The sequence below is a fragment of the Tenebrio molitor genome, chromosome 7 (genome assembly GCF_963966145.1).
Source record: "Tenebrio molitor chromosome 7, icTenMoli1.1, whole genome shotgun sequence".
NCBI lineage: Eukaryota > Metazoa > Arthropoda > Insecta > Coleoptera > Tenebrionidae > Tenebrio > Tenebrio molitor.
Genome location: NC_091052.1, coordinates 9,666,069 through 9,688,306, shown reverse-complemented (window position 1 = coordinate 9,688,306; position 22,238 = coordinate 9,666,069). Strand labels below are relative to the sequence as shown.

Genomic DNA, 22,238 nt, shown 5'->3' with positions numbered 1-22,238 from the left:
AACGAATATAATGTTTCTCTGGTACGAGTAGCTTTGCTTAATTAATTTTTTTCTTAAAGTGCTTTTATCCGGCATTTGCTTTTATACATCCAGCTCTAAAAATATCTTCAAGTATCTCCAAGCAGACATTTTATTAGTACATATTAGATTTTGTAAATATCAAACATTTTGCAAACAGAGCCGTCCGAAATTAAATTCTATATTTTGGTGCATACAATTGCAATAAAGAGCCCTTCGTCAAGGCCATTCTTTTGAGCTAAAAAAATATACCTTGCTCCTTCCATTTTCGAGAAAAAAAAACTGATTTTTTGCGCTTTCTTTAGAGTGGCTCTAGGGCGATGATTTTTCCGGCAATGGAAACCTTTCCCCGGGTTCAGTTACGTAGACCACTTCTGCTTTGGTCTGATTCGCATTTTTAAACATTTTCGAATTTCGTCCAGATCAGCTTCAGTTTGCACAGGATCTCGCTTATTATTATTGAAGATACGGCAATGATTCTTGCACCGCTGGATTCCTCTCGTTCTCTTGATTAACTATCCGTAAACTAATCCAACCTAGGACCTACAGTTGCTGACTAAAACGACCTTGAAATTAATTTTGAGGATGCCCTTTTATGACTCCCACACCACAAGATGGCTTCTGGGGCCGGAACTTTCCCTGTCCCTGAATTCATCTCGTCCAGTCCATTAAGTTAACTCCGATTTGGATCCTATTCCAGACAAAAGGTTTCTTGGCTCTTTTTTTTTAAGAAAAAAATTTAAACGGCCATACCTCCCTTATTAATCATCATTTCGAAATAAATATTTCTCGTGTTTCTAACTCAAAGAGAAAAATACGTACTATTGATAATTCTCCGATTAGCAATTTTCATAATCTTTGGAATTAACCAAATACAGGGTGTTTTTTAAATTCTAGTACAAAAATAAACTGGGTTATATGGATATTCTAAAAAATTCAGAAAACCTTTTTTTTTAATCTAAAACTACATCAACCCGACAATGGAAAAAAAATACAACAAAATTATTATTGTTGCTTGACAACCCCAATTACGTTTTTAATTACCTTTAATTCAGCACAATTTCAACCAAAATTTAATTTATTCTTATCTCAAAAATGAAAAGACATTAGATATTTTTTTTGTGTATGAGTTCTACTAATCCTCACCTATTACCAGTATTTTTTGTACTAGCATTTAAAAAACACCCTGTATACATTTTTATATATTCCACCCTTAACAAAATTAAATCGAAGTCTTAGAATAATCAATGATATCAAGGTCTTTTGGTTAATTTTTATGAAAATCGGTGTGGACCTTTGTTTGGCTATTATTTCCGGTGTTGTGTTATGTTTTCTTGTCATTAAAGAGTTTTATCGTTAAAACATTTAGGTCTGGTAATAACCCCTCGTAATGTTTTACGGAGCATCATTACATTGTCACCAAAACTTGTTCTCCACATTGCATATATTACGCTGTCAGGGAGCAAATATTTGCTTTGGCAGTAACGGCATAGGTACGTGGACTAGTGTTTGTAAAGCGTCCCCCAACACGTGTCTAGTGGCCGGTAACCGACATTAATTACGTCAAGCAATGACCTTATTATCATTGGAATTTTACTACACCATCCTCAAAACATATATTTGTTTTCCTATGTTGAGCTCCTTCAGCAAACCGCGTCTGGGAGATAATTCCTGATTAAAATTTTAACGACGTTTCACCGTCGACTCTCCACCTTTGACTCCCGAGACGATGACAAAACATGTTGTGTGTCGCTCGGGGTAATTCCTCAGTTACCGCAGTGCTTCAAGCTCAAACGAGATTCTTTGAAATATTTCTACTTTGTAGTGCAAGAAGCGTGCATGTGTGTGTGAGCACACCTACAGAACAGGGTGTTATAGAGGGCGCGCATGTCAGCAGGACCGTCTAGCCTACAGGATCGCAGTTATCCTGCCGTCGCGACGCCGGACGTCTCGCTGCCACCGATGCTACCGTCATGCACCGACGTTACAACATATACACAGTGAACCAAATATGACATTGTCGCCGGTCGGCGAATCCAGCGCGCCCTCTGCGACCTTCTAACAGGAGTTGTGTTGGCGTGTGAAAAATGTGAAAAGTTTTCAAAACTTGTTAATACGATATCCGTCAGAGGGGATCTGTACTTTTTAAAATGTCTGCTCTCTCTTACTTACTCCTAGCTCTTCTTCTTGTGTACACTTCAGGTAAAGTTCTCATTTGTATCGGCCCGTAATGGGGCGGATTTGAATATTTCGCTGTGTTGAATGCGGAAATTCCGAGAAGTTCTCTTTTATTTAAGTGTTGACAACACCGTAATTCGGTGGGTCCAAATTAAATTCACGATTAAATTAGTCCATTGTTCGGAAGTCATTGTAACGACAAACTTCTCGATGTTACCAGCCCATTCCTCCTGGTACTAATAATATTTTCTGCTTATTGTCTAACTTCGTTTACTAAACTTTTAGATAATAAACCGCCAAAGTTACAACTCCAAATTGTTATAACATGCAACTCCCGCCCACTCGTACCAAACAATAATAACTACTATTATCATACTCGTACCTTATTATTATTGATATTTCTGCTAATTATAGGAAGTGTAATATCCTCCTGTGGATTTATAAATAAATAACAACCACGACTGCTCGTTTGGGATCACACAATTTAAAATATACATGAAGGATGGAGGAGTAATTTTGTTTACACGCCATTTGCATTTTTAGATTACCCAGTTTGCTGCACTAACTTCACACTAATCGTATCTATCGGCTTCGATTTGAAAAACCGAATAAAATATTTTTAAATTATCCCGAGAAAGCGAAAATGAGTGCCAACAAAATTTAATTAAAATTTAATCGACAAAGGTTTTGGAAAAAATTCCACCTGCAAATATTTGCAGAAAAATATACAAGCCCAAAAATATTTATCATAATTTACGATCACGTTTGAACAAAATTATGGGACGAATTCCTGCGTCTTGTAAAATGTGAGAAGTTTTACGAGATAATGAGATTTTCGAGACAGCCGTTGCCGTGCCTTTTATTACATTTTTAAAACAAATCCGTCGATAACGAAATGGGTTCTAAAATTAATTTAGGACTTAATTGCTTTCACACAACGGATCATCGTTTACCGATCAAATAATTATTAAATAATTTTTCAGGCTAATTGGTTTTATTCAGATTAATTTGCCAACCGCCCACCTGGAAACTTTTTGCCCTATGAAATAATGAGATTTGCGTAACACCTGTGAACAGGTGGAATAATTAAAAACCTTGTTGAATTGGACGTTGTTTCGGCACATTTTCACCGCTTAAGCGTCGTTAACCCTTTTGGAATTTTTTGTTTTCTGAAAGGGGTTAAACATCGCGGTCGTGCGATAATGTTATTAAAATTGTTAACATTTGTGCTTGCTTAATTCGTGTCGCTGCCAACTTTCTGAAAGAAGTACGAAAGTTTTCAAAATTATTCGGAATAATCCTTGTCGGAAGTTAGACCTACATTGCGTGTTTGTTCTTGGAATTTAAATAACCTGTGTGGAAATTAACATAGGGAACGCTTTTTTCACTGCAATAAATATTCTCTTTTGCAAAAACTACCAAACATTCTATTATTCGGGATCGATTCTGCGACTTTAAATTTCGAGCGCTCTCAAGATTCCCTCTTTCAGCGAAAGCGATAGTTATTTATTTTTTTATAAACACTCCATAATAGATTTCGGTGCAATCGAACAGGTGGAAACAACATATCGACAGACAAGCCTCAATTCAAACTTCGATTGGTTCTGATTGTGGTGGAAATAAAACCGAGATTGTGAAATATTTCCCGGAAGTGATAGTTTATGATACGTCTTTGAAAGGCTTCCTCTGCTTATTTCACCATTGCAATATCTTTGCGGTTGCATTTCACATAATATAAAAATTCTTTATGAGACTTGTTTCTACTGGGCTCTCAAGTAATCGTAAAAACGTAATAACTCGATATCTAAGACTTTAATATTGCCTTGTGTTACGACGACCAGACAGATTTTATATGTTTTGAAGAAATATTTTTATTGGTTTGGAAATAATTTTATAAAAATACTTTTACAAACAGAGTCATGCCATTCGATTCGCAACAATTAAATCTATTAAAAACAGTTTTTAGATTTCATCTGGTTCAAATAGTAACGGAGATATTATTTCCGTTCAAAAATCTCACGGCGCCTCCACCATTTTCGCAATTTAAAACTTGCATTTTTCTTAGCTCCTGTTGGAGAAGGAGTTACAAGGTCTTCTGCATTCGACTTGTCATGATTAAGTCTATGAAGGACAGTATTTGAACTTGGTTTAGATTAAACAGTAATAGAGATACCGCTATTTTATTTTAAAAATATCCCGGCGCCTCCACCATTTTTGAAAAATTATTGTATTATTTTCTCAACTGCTGCTACAATTACAATCATGCGGTTTTTTCCAATTAAATTGCCACTGACAAACTTATTTAACACAGTTTTTGAATTTTCTTTGGCTCAAGACATAAAAGAAATATTGCAATTTTTTTGAAAGAATTTTTTAAAGATTTTTTGAGCGTTACTTAAAATGTGTTGTTTGGGCTAAATTAAAGAAATCTACTTTCACAGTGTATAAATGTAAAATCTAAAGTCGAATATTTCGTCTGGGCACACCAATTCTGCGCCTTTTACCTTCAGCCTTAAATCTGGCGATGGAATGAGTTAATTTGTCCTCGCAAACAGGAAATAAAGACCATAATTAAGAACAAGCAGGATAAATTTATTTGTTGCAAGCGACATTTCCGAGTATAGCTTTAACCCTTTATTAAGCTCAGATGTTCCGAGCGCTGCGTCTGACAGAGAATGTAAGAGACTCAGATAAGATTTGTTTTTCTATTTCATTTTAAGCTCCGTCCTTTTAAAAAATATTTTAATTGCGTCAAGAAGAACCTGTCCCAGCAACATTGTCTTAAGACGTTAATGTTTACGAGGGCATTTTTCCGCTGTGCAAAAAAAGCTTTCAGCTTGCGCCGATTTTATCATCTTGAAAGATGTAAATAATTAAAATCTAATTTGCGTAAAGATGAAGTCGACTTTCCATATTAAACAGGGGCATGTGCGGGCTATTGGCGACTTTTAATTAAATTTGTTCCGGGGTGTGTGGTATTTTTTGCAAAAGAGACATTTTTGCCGCCGTATTGTGTGAAAGTAAACCAAATTAGAAGGTCTCGGAGGAGAAATGTGTGCCCGAAGACGCTTTAGGAGGGTCGCAGATTACAATTAACGCTTCTTTTTCTCTCATAATTGTTAAATCCGCCTTCGTGGAGGTCACGCTGACTGACGCTTTTAATTAATTGAACCATTAAAAAAGTTTATTGCGGCAATTACACCGAAACAATAATAATAGGTAATAACAGCTCGAAAGCAACTTTGTTATGATTTAGTTGATTGTTGTATAAGACACAATATTTATGTCGGTTGTGCTGTGCATTTGTGCCGTTCGTGTCCGGAATACGGCGGCTATTAATGATTACCACAATTCCCGGAGAGCTTCTTAGTTAGTACAGGGGTCCAGGATAAGACCACTTCCGAGTGTTACAATAAGTGGCTCCTCCATTCTGTTTCTGTGTTCCTTGACCAGTCAGCCTTGCACTTCCTCCTCGTTCCTCGCATCTCTTTCGGCTGTTCATCACGATTTCGTGTCAACGTTTCTTGCTTTTAAACTAAAGTGAGGTCGTTCGCAAGAATGTAATTTGATACGGAAACTTGTATTACATAGCTACTTTGCCCAACTTATTACACATGAGTTGACTCTCGAGAATTCTATTGAGAATTACGCTATGTCGAAAAGTTGCGGTGAGACGACTTATCTTTATTTATTCAACGCGCACGACTTAACAAATTGCATTGCAAGACGTCACCGGAATTTTGCCCGGAGCTGAATTATTCCTCGGACATTACTTAAGTGTCACGGACTCGACACGTTGAGGTCTAATAATAAATAATGTTTTAATCATTTATCCTCCTTTCTTGCGGCTTCGTCGCTCTCGCAACTTTTTACATTTTCATAAAACCGGAAGCTAGTTTATCAATACCGCATCATTACTTCCTCAGGTAATCGCCGTTAAACCTGTCACATAATCCCGAATTTATTAGAAAACTTGTCGGAGATCGATCTAGAAATCGGACGCGAAATTTGTACCCCAATAAATGCAAAGCGAAGGAGATTCAATTTTTATTCATCAATTTACCCACAAAGCCCCTGTGTGCCAAATTAGTCCTGAAGGTTGTAACCGTTTGAAATTAATGTTCAGTTGTGGTTTGCGTTTTTCGCTTAAAACTTTCCTAATTTTATGAGCAAAATGTGGTGGCTCCAATAGCTGCTACACCGCCAGATAAAGAATTATTTATATGCCGAGGAGGAGCAGCAGAATCACGTATTTGCGCGACATGTGAAGATGTTTGTCTTGACGCTTAGTTGCCAGCTGTGGGACTATTACACGAGGCCCGTTCCTCGCCACATTCTTCACTTTTCCCGAATAACAAAAATTCTCCGCGGAAGCGTCTTTATTTTCTATTTTCTTTTGCACCAGCTCGGGTTTAAAAGATAAGTGTTATTATTACTAGCGGCAGAAGTAATAATTGTTGCGCAAGCAGGAACAGTTTGTTTGTTTGCTTTTTCGCGGCATCAACCGCCGTGCAACAAGCTGGTTAATTCTTAGTTTTAATTAAAATAGTAGTTAATTTTAACTTATTACATTAGGGATAATACGAGTTCATTGCAGTGTTTCGCGAGTTGTAAATTCCCGCGTGTTAAGCTCCAAATCTCGTTGTATATTTGTACGTTTTATGCTACCATAATTCTAAAGAATTAACCCAAGAGCTTTAAATATTAATTTTTTGTATATTAAGAGTCGCTGCAGGGGCCTCTCCGAATTGCCATAAATCATCCGGATTTTTCCGGATGAAACTGTTTGCTACAAAAAATTGCCAAGCCAGCGACTGGTTTTGTCTGTTAATTAAGACATTTGCTGCATTATGTCAACACAATAGTATGGTGTAATCCGGCGCATTTTTCAACTGTATTTAATTGTTAAAACGCTTTTAAATTTTTTGGATCATTTTAATTAACAAATTGCTAAGTTTTTCTCCCTCGCATTCACCAATTTTGTTTCATTTACAAATTCTTAACCCTCCACCACCTGGCGGCACGGCAATTTTGCCGGAGTAAGTACATACACTATTACGGATAATACTATCAAGTAATAGTGCAGTGCTTATCAACATAATTAGTCTTTATAGGATATTATTTGCAAACGGTAAGAACCATTTGCCAATAATTTATAGCCCTAGATCAGCCTATCCGACAATTTTATTGGTATTAATTAATAATCTACTAAAAATTCAAAAAAACTGTCGTTTATTTGCAAGAAAAATTTTGTTCACTAATGTATACAAATTATCTATTGTAAATTCAAGCAAACAGTTAATAAAATTAATTTGCACACAATAATGAACAGTTTACTCATTTGTAATACCAGCCCAGAGCAATTATATTTAATTTACGGTATTAAAAATTTATTGGCTTTAATTGTTTACATTCTACTGTAAATTCAGACAAACAAAGTATCATGTTTATTTGCAATTATAAGAGTCCGTTGCCAGTTATCGTTGGTACATAGTTCGGAATTTGATTATTTTAAATATCCTTGCGGTTATTTTGTTGTTTATTCATATTTAAATTAATAATAAAAATATTAAGGTAAATATATGCATTACCAAATTAATTTGCAAACTACACAAGCCAATCAGTAATAACCAAGGATTGAAAGTCAAACCTGACGCATGGACCTATTTAATTTAATTTATTAAAATATTTTTGAACATACATATTTTAAGTTGCAAAATAATTAACAACTTTAAATGACTGGCCCGGCGCATCCACCAATTTTGTTTAATTTGAAATATCACAAAAGTATTGGTTTTAATTAATAATGTAGTGAATTTGTAATTTATTTGCAAACAGTGAAGGTTTATAGTCAATTATTAACTAATTTAAAAATGCATCTCTCTTTAGCGAGCTTTAAGCTTCCAAAATTTCTGTTCAAGTTTAAATATTTTACTGAAGAAAAGAAAACTTTATTAACTTCTATTTTAATAAAGCTGTGAGTTCTCCAATCGTGGCACTAATTTTTATCGTCTATTAATAGAGCAATAAATACAAAGAAAAATAAATCCGAAAGTTGCTTGCTGTTTTTTTTAAATTGATTTTCTCTAGGAAAGTCAATTCTTGCTTTTATTGGTCACATTAACAGTCAAATCAAAGCGAAATGTCTTAATTAAGGATTTTAGAGGCAATTTTGTGCGAAAGGTCTAATTAAGATGATCTATAGGTGCCGTTACATAGGTACTTGAAGGATTTTATTTAAAGCTACGAAATGAGCATAATAAAAGTTAATTGCTTCCAGAAATTATTCGTAAAACCATGGAGCTTTCCATTTTGCTGTAGAAAAGCTGATGTATTTTTAAGAGCGAAACTGGATGAATTTGTTTAAAGCTGTACATTAACCACGCCAGTTTCTGGCTTTGTTCATTATTTTACTTCGTTCATCCTCGTAAAATTTATATCGCGTTCATAATATTTTCATGCTTGATTATAAAAACCATTAATGTATTTCCCGCAGTAATAGTCTTTCAGAGGCGAAATCTTGAGGAAAGTTTTTATTAAAAATTAAAATCTCGACAAGTCCGCCGCTAATACCGAAATAAAACAATAATCGCACAGATTACACAATTTAATGTATTATTTAAGGAAATGGCTAATGCGCTTCCGGTTTTGTCAGCTCATCAAGAAAACTTGCTCTAAAAAGTGATTTATTTCAAAAGCCAATTAGTCTGTCTGTGACAGTTCACGTTCGCTTCAAATTGCTATTTTATCGAATTTTGACGCTATTTTAAAATATTTGGTACAAAAATTGCGCCGCCATTTCACCCTCTTAATTGACATATTTGTCGATACTAACACGTGAATCTGAGCAAACTGAAATATCATTTTCTACGAGAGAAAAACGTAATTTGTAAAGGAGCCGAGCTAATTTCAAAAGTTGTAACTCCCAAATTGGATTGTTTTGCTAAATTGCGCTTTAAATCAGTTTTGAAACTAGCAATACGATATTTTGATGCAGTTGCGATAAGTTCTTGACTTGCAACTCGGAGTTGGTGAATTTTGATCAGTTCAAAATTAATAATAATTTAATTCGGGAGAAGTATAAATCTCGGGGCCGACTAAAGTCCTGTACAAGGAAGGAAATGAAAAAGTTAAGTGCCCCATTATATGAAATAAAGATAATATTTCGTCGGTCGAAAAAACCGAAATCATTTATCAGCGGGGCAATGTTTACTAGACACTACAAAAGAAATGTCTTAGCCCGGAATACAATACAGTAATAACTGTCGAGGGAGAGTCGCATACATCCCGCAACAAAAACCGATAAATTATTTTGCGATTTTTTATGCGGAGAAGTTGTGCAAGTGCTTTAAAGCGCTCGTCCCGATTGTCCGAGTAAAACGATTTGGGAAATCTGCTCCGCAGAGGCAAAATTTTAATCCCACTAGATAAATTATCGGCTTACATTTTCAGCATGCAGACGCTCCCGGGAAATATATCACGGGTCCACCAAGATAATTCTGAGAAAAATAGATCGCACTGCATTCTCGTTGCATTTATACATTTTAATATCGCCGGATCGATAAGGGCCGAGTTAGACGCTCGAACTGACGGGCTTATTTATTTAAGGACTCGCCGAAGACGCCAATATTAAAAATCGTTGGCTGTGTTTTCTTAAGCGCAACAAGCGATCCTCCGGGGGAGAAATTAAAAAGTCATTTATGCTTTCTCGCATCCTGTCACGCGGAAGCAACTCCGACGGTTCGCGGGGCGAAATATTGCGACTCGGGTTACATAAATTCTAGTTTTTTAATTAAACAATTCGGGCCATAAGTACGCGTGATAATTATAACGGTCGTATTTCACATGCTTTTATGACGGCCGTTTCAAGATTTCTCTCGGCCACCCCAGACGGGACCGCCGCTTTTCTCCCTCTGATAACGAAACAGACTCCGCTTCCGTTATTATTTTAATAAAGCAACCCCCGACTAGGAACTGGTGCGTTCCACTTATTTATAAGAGTTTCGACATTAATTTAATCGGGTAAAACTTCTTCACTTACGTAATTATCGGTTCGAGTACCGTCGATTAATTATTCGTGTTGTGAACCGACCGTCTGCGGGTTCGATTTATGTTATTACGTCTCTGGGTGTGGAAAATTAATAGACGGGACGGCTCAATAAATCGATAAATATTTTAGGGTCGCCAAGAATGGCGTTGTAAAATTTTAATTCCGGTTTGTTTCACCAAACGTACGGCCCAAAGCTTTGCACACAAAAGTTTAAATGCGTTATTAAATCAAGGGGGACAAACATGTGCTTTTAAAATCACTTCGTTTTGTTCTAAGTGGAAATTTATTTAACTTTAAAACAAACCCTGAAGTTGCCTAATGAGAGCGACTTTATGCAGTGTGGCTTTTTTTAAATTTTCATTCAGTCGCTGTTTGTGTTCCGTAATTGTTTTCACTTATCACAGTGTATATCTAATTTGTTTTTTTAATAACCCCGACCTTAATAAATCAAACGGACAAATTATTTCCGTGTTGCTTTATCTTCATCTGTCCCAATAGAAAGGGAAGGAGACGCTTTGACGCCTGATTCACATTAGATAAAGTGGTTTTTGAAAGTGTATCAGGTGTCAAGGGAGATAATTTGGAGACATATTTTTTACGGCCAAGAGAAAATAATTAAGTTAAATGCTATGAAAGATACTGTTATCTTGATGGGGTTGTGCAGTTACCTTGGCGAATTTGTTTCCACTCCAATCACATCAAGTTTCGCTTCTACTTAATGTCAATTTTCCTTCTCAAAGGGGGATCACTTAAGGATGACTTCCTTAATTATGACTTGACTTCCTTTTCTTTTCTCGAATAAAAAGCTCCGAAGAAACGGACTTTCTTAATGCTCCACCAACAAAACTAATGAATCGAGAATATTTTATAATTTAAACCTGCAAATATCCCTTTAAGAGACGTCGTAAAATTTATGCTTTTATTTGATTATTTAATTAAGGGAGGGTTAAAATTTCATTAAAAACAAATTGGGACGCGCCGCGCTATTCTGCTTTATTTTAAATTTTAACCGTAACGTCGAGTGGTTAATTAAAACTTCGGTTTTCGGATAAATATAAGATTCGTAATGGCGCAAAACCGTAAGGATTTGGTGCGTGTAATGGAGACTAATTGTTACTTCAGACCGAATGGCAGCTCTGATGGATGACCATCTATCGTGCACCAGAAGATTCCAACCCTTGGTGCTTCTTATCCCGAAACGTATCACATTTCCTCAAACTATTATCACCCACCTCTGCACAGCTTTCTTCTCGCTTCGCTTCTAATTAGTGTCGACTTTAAAGAGCGAAGTGTCTTTTACAACACTCAATCCGAACAAACACATCAAAAATAATTATCTACACTGACAAATTTTAATTCATCTCTGAAATGACTGAGGTAACATTGCCGTTGGTTCAGGATTCGCTCACATCCCACCTCTAATGAAATCAGTGGCAAAATTAGCGCTCTGTCACTCTGCATTACGTCTCTTCGCCAAAACACTACAAGATAGTTGACACATACAGTGTTAAAGAAAATTCAATTCCCTCTAATGTGGGGCGACGTTGCGTAAGACTTTCCGAGAGGAACTTTGATGGAAGATCCCTCTTTAATTATAATTAATGTCACACATTTTTAACGCTGATCCAATCATGTTTTTCTCATCCGAACAACTAATTATCTTTACCAGACGCTGCGGCTCCACGTAAGGATTCAATAAGGACTAATAAGCTGTTTACATTCAGCTCTGCTGTTGTCATACATAAACTTTGATATATTAAAGCTTGAACATGTGATTTACAAGCTGTTAACTATAACTGATAATTTGATGTAAACAATTGGAATATTTAAAAAAAAATAATTTCAAGGTTATGATGTTGAGAAATAATTATTTCTGTAAGAAATGACGAAGAAAAATTCAAAATATTTTTCCTTGTTAAGTAGCTGTAGTTTGGGGCAAGTTTCATAGAACTAAATTAAAATTTCCCTCTTTCAGTATTGCTGTGTAAAGAACTGTACAATAGCTTGCATGATGTGCTGGCTTGGTAATGAAATAATTTTACTAGCACTTGCTTAGAGCTGGTTGCGTTTCTGCAGTGAAATTAAATGAAAACGAGATGGAATTAATTTTTCAGGAACTTGCATCTGTGCGACCTTTAATGGAACATCTCCGGTCTTCTTTTTACATATTCAGCGGCGGACATAAAACGTCCCATTGTTTTTATTTTTTGTTTTTATTGTCGGTACCTGTACTTTGTTTTATCCGGTAGATCGTATGTTTTTATGACTTAATTCAAGTCGAGCACGCTATTAAATAAATATCGTGCTTCCATTAATGGGAAAATTAAATAATACGTGATCACAATACCACTAAGTCAACTGTAATGACATGACTTTTTACAACAACACGTTCGGCGATATTATCAAAGCCGGTTAAAATAAAAAGGGAAAACGGGTAAGTCGAGCGTGTGAAAGTGGTAATTAGTCAAAAATAATTCTGCATAAAATCAATTTCGTTAAAAATCGGCCGTTCGAGGCCTTGAAAGGGAATGTCTTGAATACGGTGGTCCAACAAATAATCAGACTGAAATACTTGATGAAATTTTATTGTCATTTTCAAATTACAAATATTTTCCAAACAGAGACATGTTGTGAATAAAATTATGTATATGTTAAATCGTAAACTTCCCACATACAGACGACAATAAAATTAAAGGTATAATACAACAGCGAATATCAAAAAATTGTTTTCTAGGTTAACACAGCACACCGTTGCTTTAAAATTGACGTTTCTTTGACATTTCAGTGAAAAATCTGCTTGCTAGTGGCGTCGCGTTTGGCAATAAACCTGGTAAATTACCTATGTACCTCTTGTTTTCTTGTGTACTTTATAAATTTGCTCCATTATATGATAATAATAATTAAATGCACAATTATACTCGTACTTCCAACGTCTAAAATTCATGAAATATGATTTATTTTAAGAGACCACAAATTAATGAACGCTTATTTGCATAGAATTCCGCTACGACATGACCGACAATTTGGAACGCCTGCTCTGATTTCTACTAATATTTTTCTAACAGGAATTTTTTTCATTAATCAAACTAAATTGTTAAAGCTTGCTTCACAAAAACGACAACAAAATGAAATCGCATTTGAAGATTACAACGTTGAAAATCTAATACCTAATAAAAATATAAAAATACATTTTCTATTTAAGAGTTCAAACATTTAAAAAAAAAATATAAAAACGAAAACAACTACATAATTCGATTGTTAATTAACAATGTATGCAAATAAATATTAACTCAACACAATAAACATTAACTTTTTGCACCCTTGTACCCTGTTGACTCTCGCGTTCAAATAATCCAGAAAACACCGTTGAAAATTCTATCAACGATGAGACCGAACATCACCTCCGTTTGCGACACAGGTGCAGATCTTAAATTCTTAATCTTAAATTGCGCAAATAAGATATCGGGAAAGCGATTTGGGAAAAGAATCTGAACTAGATAATGATAATCTTATTAATTAAACGTGAAATTTCTTTTTGTTCCTTTATTTTTTCTCTTTCACTTTCGCATACGTTTTGGTTAAAATTCTGTATTAATCTAACCAAAACCATATGACCATTAATTTCAGTTCTCTCTTTATCATAATAAACTCGAATGCGAATTGAAACTGAAAGGTAGGCGCCGAAAAAGATCCATCATTCCCTTCCTTACATGCCATTATAAAGGTATTATTTTTAACGACACGAATTCCGACATTTAAAATAAGAGTAAACTAAACTCTTCGTTGTTCGTATGTTCTACGAGTTCCTGACGTTTTAATTTCCTTTTGTGCAAAACGTTTTCTGCAGAAACTCCAAAACATTATTTATTTCTCTTTGATGGCACTATCTGGATGTTTAGATTATTAACGACGTTTGTACATTTGTTTTTTATACGTTGTTGTGAAACTCTCTTGTACACAATTTCAAACAAATAAAACCCTCGCGTACACTGACATATTATCGCCTAGAGCAAATATTTAAATGCTTGTCACTTGGTATTAAAAATGATTAAATATAAATTAATAATTATAAATTTAAAAAACCCTCTTTAATATACATATTATTTTTTTTATAAAACCACCTCTTTGGATTTTTTTTTGTATTAATGATTTTTTAAACATTGCTAAACAAAGTTTTATTGTAAACCCTGTTCAGTTGATTTGAGAGAGCCGCATGTGTATTAAAATTTCACAACAATTTTCAATTAAAATTTCAAGCCTTGGTGAAAATATAAATTTTAATTTTCGTCTTGTTTAAAAAATTTCGGACTGTAAATAAGCATCCCCGACTGCTCTCTATTTACACAGGTTAAGAGCAATTACGAGCGTATTCTTCATCGCCTTTCGGAGCCGGCTTCGAACAATGAAGCTTCTTTCAGCCAATGACAGGAGTTCGTTTAGAGTGCAAAGTAGCGTACTGTATCTGGTTGTATCCGGAATGCACAGCGGGATTTATTTTGCGGAAGCAAAGCGATAAGACCGGCGAGGCAACACCTCATCGATCCGCTCCTGCACTTACATAAGAGCAAAGAACGTCATCACCATGCAACCCAACTCCTTAGTGGTCTCTGTGTACAAACCTAATAACACTCGCGCTTTGCTTTACAACGCCGCAACTCCAATATCAGTCCATCATCGGCGACACAAAAGAATCTTAAGATAACCTAAATATTGGGGCGTGCAGGAATCCTGATGGAGTAAGTTCGTTCGCAGTTTATTGAATCGGTTCGAGCCGGTGTTTAACTAAAGCGAATACCTCCCCGACGTCAAGAATTAAGTGATTAATCGACATTAATCTGCACAACAAACTCCAACACCAACTTCGGCCCCGACGCGCACAAGAACTTCATATTTTGTGGGACCAATTAAAAAGCCAGTCCGAAAAACCGATAATCTTGTTGGGGGTGGTGTCGGGAGCGGAATGCTAATGGACATGCGGTTACCCCAATTGCCACCAGACTGTGCCGATGTCGTTTCACAGAATATCTATAATTATAGACGAGTGCTACAATTACGATATCGCTAAATACAATTACTCTGGTGCTAGCTGGTAATGAAACGTTAACGGTCTGGATTCTGTCAGAACAATTTGATTCCTCTCCAATTTACTATTTTGTTGAGGTTCGGGAGTAAATTATTTGTTAATTGTGTTGCACGGTCAGTAGAATGAAAATTTTAATTCCGTGCCGGAATTGAAGAGAAAAATCAACGGGAAGAGCAACTTATGAAGCTTTTGTACCAGAGCGCAGCGACAAAAGGGAAATTGATCGTTCACTTGCGCCGTGATAAATGGACATGTAATAGTTAACGAATAAAACAAAACTAAATAAACGGCGTGTTAAAATATGATAGATACGTGCAATAAATTTGAAAATTTTTCCAAACATAGAGCCAGTTGATGTATAGCATCTCGTTTAAAATTTATTCGCGGGTTTAGTGCGAGAGCAAACAACTATATCGACATATGCAAATAACTCCAGATCAAGAGCGTTTTTTCTCCGGTTTTTATTTTATTTTAGTGATCCCGGCAATATCGCCATAAATATGGCAGCGTTTTAGGAGCGGAGTTTTACCGTAAAATAGCTATCGGATAACGGTGCAGTATGTATGACTCCATTCAGAGGCGCAGAAATTGGATTGGTGTTTATACAGGAATGTGTGCAAGCAACATTTTGTCGTTAGAGCTTTGGTGGCCCCTTATCGAAAATCGCCGGAAATTCTTAGCCCGCTAATCCGCCGTGACATCAAATGAAACGACGTTTTTAACGGCGCTCTATTTAAGCTCCCAAAGTAACGGCGCAAATATGGAACCCATTAAACTTATCTGTGTCGGCTTTGCAAGAAAAAATCCAGACACCTGAATCGGATGAAATTTCAGACATTTATTAAATCATTCGTCAAAATTTAATTTCGGTCTCCCTTCAGCTTGAAATCCGCTTCGAATATTTAACGCCATTAGAACGCAACATCCGTAATTAATAAATAAAATTATATTTCTGCGGAGGAGTGGTGCAGTGCGACGTGGGAAATTTTACTTGAAAAGAAGGCGTGGGTGTTTTGTGAACAATAAACGATCACTTTGAAGATTGTACGTTGCTTCTGTTTCAAAGTTTTGGATGTAAATTTCGGTTGCCACTAATTATGTTCGATGTTCAAAGAGAATTAGCACAAAATAATTTAAAAAAAAATTAAAAACTCGTGTTTACAACGCTCTTCCTAACCGTCCATTCTCCTTTCCTCCCAAGAGCTTTTTCCAATTTATTGTCGTTCATTAACGATTACAATTTTTATTAAACCTTTTGTTATTTATTTTGTTTTTGATCTCTGTAAACTTTTCTTTTCATTGCGACAGTTTAATATCACCATATTTTGTTTTATTCTATTTTTATTTCAGCTTCTCCCCTTGCAAATCCATTTCACCGTCTTCTTTTTCTCCTTTATACATAGATATTCACTATTTTAGACTTTTGTCTTCATATTTTTATTAATTATTGTTAATCCTGTTTTCCAATTCTTTGATTCTCTCCCTTCTTTCTTACTTGTCCGTGTCTTTGTCCGTTTCACTCAGCTCTACAGGGTGATTCAAGTTTTACCGCCCGCACGATTAACCCTATTAAAAAATTAGTAAAGAGTACGAAACTTTATGGTTACATTCCCTTCATGTAAGGCTTCAAACGTGTGCAGTCAATTTTCCCGTATCAATTCATTCAGTCATAAAATTTAAAAAAAAAGATTTTGACAAAAAAAAATTTTCAGTGCACACTCATAATTCACAATTAATTCAAAGAACATATTTATGAAATTCGCATCAAAAGAAAAGGATTTTTGAATTATTCCAATTTTAACATTAGCGGCGAAAAATGATCAAGATTTACAACTGCAGTGTCATAAATAAATACCTCTTTGTTGGGAAACATCTGTTGAGAACTTTTCTAGTAATTCTTTAGTCCCTTAAGGGTACCATAAATAACCCACGTAAACCTCTATTGTTGAATTGACCGCCCAATTTAATAATAGATCATAGCTAAATTTTGCACTTTAATATCGAATTCCATTTATTTAAAAAACCGGTGATGCTTTCATGATTTCAATGACATCAAATTTTTCCTAAATGTTTGAAAGGACTCTCAGTGAAAAATTATGTAAATTAATGTAGCGGTTATTGAATTAAAAAAAAATGAAATTTTTGCAAAATATTCTACAGCGTCACACAATCATTCCTGAATTTTTTTCAGAATTTTAAATCGATTGGAAGTGTGTGTTTTCGCTCGGGCGGTAAAACTTGAATCACCCTGTACATTCATCCATCTTTCTTTTGCTCGCAATTCCACTTCTTTACTGGCATACCCGTTTCTCTGGTAGTACTTCTCTCTCTCCTTCTCCTCCGCGTTTTTTTCTTTTCTCTCCAACACTCCTTCAATATCCTGCACTCTTCCCTTCCATCGATTTTGTCCCCAAATTTTGCCGCTCTTTTTCCCGCTTTTACTCTCAGCCTATTCCTCTTACATTCTTCCCTTACGATGTAACCTGGTGTTTCTCTCTCCACTCAAAGCACTATAGACTTTTTTTAATTGTGACAGTTTAATATCATCCTATTTTGTTTTATTCTATGTATTTTTCTTTCAGCTTTTCCCTTTGCCAAAACATTTCATCGTCTTCTTCTTCTTCTTTATACATAGATATTCGCTACTTTAGTCTTTTGTCTTCATATTTTTATTAATTATTGTCAATCCTGTTTTCCGAAACATTTTTACATTTTGTTGAATTATTTTGAAAATTACGCCACAATGAATTGTATAAAAAAAATTAAATGGTTTTACTTTCTCCCTCCTTTACTCTCAGAAACATTTTCCAATTCATCATCGTTCCATTCTTCACCGCTTATAATATTCGTTTCTGGTTTTTTTTTTTGCTTTTCACTAGCTTCATTTAACATTTCCTAAAATTGCTTTGTAATTGTTAATTTATCTGAAATTTCTCTTTCACTATAACAGTCATATTCTTGAACTTTCATTTAAAATTTTTCATCTTCTTCACGTATTGCAGAACTTATGTTCTTATTATTGCACAATTTTTTCTTGCTACCCAAATTTCTTCTTATTTGTATTTATTTTTTAAGAATCCTTAATACTTGCAACTTCTTTCTAAACTTCGATTTGCTTCATTTCTTTCACTCATGTGTTTCCTTTTAAATATCAATTACAGTATACAGATGCCAGATGTTCTAATTCTTCTGCATAATACTTAATTAATTTTTGAAAAAAACGAATTATTCACTTATTATTTTTGGAAAGCACCTTTTTTTCTATTAGAATTTTTTACGAAAAAGCATTACAAACTGATTTAAAATTTGGAATAAATTAGCCATCAAAATGTATACCCGCCTATGGGTAAAGGCGAAAATTTTTTCTTGTGATTGAAACGGATCCTCGTCAAAAATATTACATTGTTGTACTAACAATTAAATAATTAAAATTTCATAAATTGGAGAGTTCTTCCACTGGTTAAAATTAACACACGTACTTCAGATACACCCTGTATATACATATAGCTAAATGTCAAATAAAATCACTAAGCTCCTTTTTCATCATGTTTCATTATTACAAAATATTGAAATTAATTTTCTTATCAGTAATTAACACTGAATCTCAGGAGTAAATTATACCTAAGGTATACATTTATTTAAAAAATGAAAATCAAATTAGGTTTTCACTCTATTACGTAAGCATTTCCCGTCTTTGCTCCCAAGAGCTTTCTTGGGTTCATCATCGTTAGTTTCTCACTCGCCCGTTCTCCGCTTTCTCCAATATCTGCATTAACGTTTCTTTCAATATACTATAATAATCTTCTGTTATTCATTATTGACTGTCGCTTATAATCACCTATTTTAACATTTTTTCCTCCTTTCAATTTTATTTGTGATTTTTTCTTTTCCCCTTGTTTCAAATTGTCTCTTTTCTTTACATGTCTGTTTCCTTATTTTAGAAACTGCTCATTATTTATCTTCCACACCAACACATATCCCTGCTTTACCAGTAAACTCTTCCTCTCTTTATTAAACTCCCTTCTCCATTTTTCATTTAAAAATACACACATTTACTTCTAGTTCTATTTTTCCTTCATCTAGTCGCTTTGCTCTTAATTTTGCGAGAAACTTCATGACCACTTCCATATTTTACCGGATTAATAAACTTTGTGCGGAGGAGCGGTATGGGTTGGTGCAGCGCAACCTGTAACATTAAACTTGGCTGGGCGTTTCTTGATTGCATGTCAAAGCATAACGTGCAAAAAAACCGTAATTATTCACGCAAATTCCTGACAGTTTAATGAAACAAGAGTTCTCTGTTTCATTGGTCCTGTTATTTGACCTATATGCAGATTCCGTGATAAGTAAAGCACATTTCCATTACCGTTAACTAATGGACTCCTACTCGGAATTAGCTGAGAGCGAATGTCATTTTACACGAATTTCATTCTGTTCTCGATGGCTCTAATTGTCGATTTTTTTCATGCAGCGATCTAGACACGACAAGGTATTATGAACGTCTGAAACTTTGAATAACAATTTTTTCTCGGCCGGAACAAGTTGGAACTCTATATTATGGTAATGTCGCCTAATTAAAGCAGCATGCTGCACGTCTTGCTAATGGCGGTATTGACTGGTGCGGATCCCACAACCGACATTCGGACATTTCCAGCTTTGTTCAAAATAAAACCATTATTTTCTGGGAACAAACGAGCGGTTTGATTGTGTGGCAACGAGCCAAACCCTTTATTGCAAATTTTATTCTTATATCTGTATAGGATAAACAAGGACACGTGGCCGCACGCACGACCACAACCCACGCATTATCCAAATTTAGCGAATTAATTAGTCCGGGAATTTAGTGAAATTCGTTCATGTGGGAAAAGGAAGTCTTATCTGCCGGAATGGGTAATGTATGGCCGTCCGTATTTACATATTTCATTTTATGTAGTGTTGGGATGTACCCCCAACGCAATTATATCGGGACCAGAGGTCCCATTAGTAGTTTCGCCCCGATAAGACAAACTACAAGGCCAAAGAAACCATCACTTTCGTTCGAAAAACTTGCAATAAATCCGAGCGAAAACCGTCTTATTTATATGAATTAGGGCCGATCGTTATCGGATAGGCGCCTTGCAAATTTATGTCGAGGTCGTCGAAGTTTGAAGGCGGTAAATCAGCTCATTGGAGATTATAAAACGTACAATTTATACTTTAAACTCACGAATAAATACGCTTTTATGGCCTGAATGGACAGTGGACGCCTGGAAGAATACACAAAAAAATTGTGGGATGATGAATGGACGGAGGGACCCAGAAAAAGGAGCGTTCGTGAATAGATAAGGACTCAGGACGGTTCTGAGGGTCTCGGGCGCCCTTCCATGGACGCAGATACGTACGTGATTTCTCTTGAGAATAACAATAACGCTGACGCTTTTTGCCTGGGAAACAAATTCACTTTAAATGGTAGCGCAGGTCGTGCAGCTCTCTTTGCAAACCTCAAACTTGAAGCAACCCCTTTTGGTGAGGGAGTGACAATCTTATCGGGACGTTTGTGCAATTAAAGCTTTTATTCACGTGTAACGTCCTTTTTGCCCGCGCCATTTTTCTCCCTTGCCTTTATTAAATATGGAGCAAAATTAGAGCGACAAAAGAGGCAATTCTGTTGAATTAGTGAAAAGAATAGGGCAAAAACAGTTACTTTGTGCAAGTCTGCAGCTGACTGTGAGGGATGTTTCGGGGGTAAATGCCGGAGTGGCTGATGTGCAACGGACGATCGTTAAATTTCGTAAATATCACGTTTAGAATTCAATTAAATTCTCTGGTAGTCTTTCGTTATTTAACTGTCGGGGGTAAGTTGCGAAGAATTGAGGTGCTCTCTTTTACTTCTTCTTCTTGTTTCGGGGAGATATTTAAAGCACGTTTCGGCTTGATTAACTGAGGCAATAAACGTCGCTCTCCTATCACATACTTCCATGTGAACATCCGCTTTATCAGAATATTAGCTAGGCGCGCATTTAACTTATATTTCAATTAGGTAGATTGTTAGCAATTGTGCAGTTTCCGGATCCGCTTCCAAGCCATCGCGCGAATTATGTCAGTTAAGACAGTCCATTTATTATAATTTGCTTAATCCCGGCACGTCGTTCGAAAGTTGGGAAGTCGGACCCCGGAAAATATCGCAGAAATCCGGACAGTTTTATAATGCGAAACGTTAACTATCACCTGTTGACTTGAAATATTGCCAAAACGATTGGACCTCACACTTGGGACATTAACACGTTTATTAAAACTTTCATATTTCAAATCTCAGACGAAAAGATTTTACTTAACTAAACTTTATTTTTAGTTGTTAACGTTGTTTAACGAGCTTTTACTCCCAATCCCCAAAAGCTTTTCAAGTAATCACGTTTAACGTAAGTAAAGTAATTTGAATCTTAAGTATTAAGATTAATTTTGAATCGATGCTGTACCAACCAAGTTTTGTAATAAATGATACGCTAACACAGGTTTGGAGATGTATCTCTCGAATTACAATTTCTGTCTATTTATGAAATTTTTATTTTTCTACGCGCAACCCACCAAAGACGAAAGTGTGTTATTAAAGAAAACACTGCTCTGTTTACATTTCAACTCTTGTTTTTTAAAGCTCAGCGAAATATTTTCCAATTAAGATTGATCAGTGACTCTTGTTTACGCGACGTTTAAGCATGTTTTTGTCAGGGGACTTTGACTCTTTCTCTTCATTTTCGATAATTTTATTTAAATCATGTTTAATGAGCAAATATTTAACGCGTGACTGGAATCGAGATGTTGCAAACGATATTACAGCTGTTTTAAACATTTTCCAAGCAGATTAATTTACGTAAAATGTTAAAGCTTTGTTAATAAATTTTCTTTTCTCCACTAATATAAGTACGAATGCTA

At 35.4% G+C, this 22,238-nt stretch overlaps 1 protein-coding gene across 3 annotated transcripts in view; it reads left to right on the top strand.

The window, feature by feature from the left end:
- Positions 1–1,726: 1,726 nt before the first annotated feature.
- The window catches only part of dpr8 (defective proboscis extension response 8), a 72,489-nt gene continuing 51,977 nt past the window's right edge, over positions 1,727–22,238 (top strand). The window contains exon 1 of one of the 3 annotated variants that reach the window (XM_069053787.1): positions 1,727–2,220. In XM_069053787.1, coding sequence (XP_068909888.1) covers positions 2,169–2,220 — 52 coding nt within the window. In that variant the 5' untranslated portion in view covers positions 1,727–2,168. The remainder of the gene's footprint in view (positions 2,221–22,238) is intronic. The other 2 variants (XM_069053790.1, XM_069053788.1) reach the window with 2 other exon arrangements.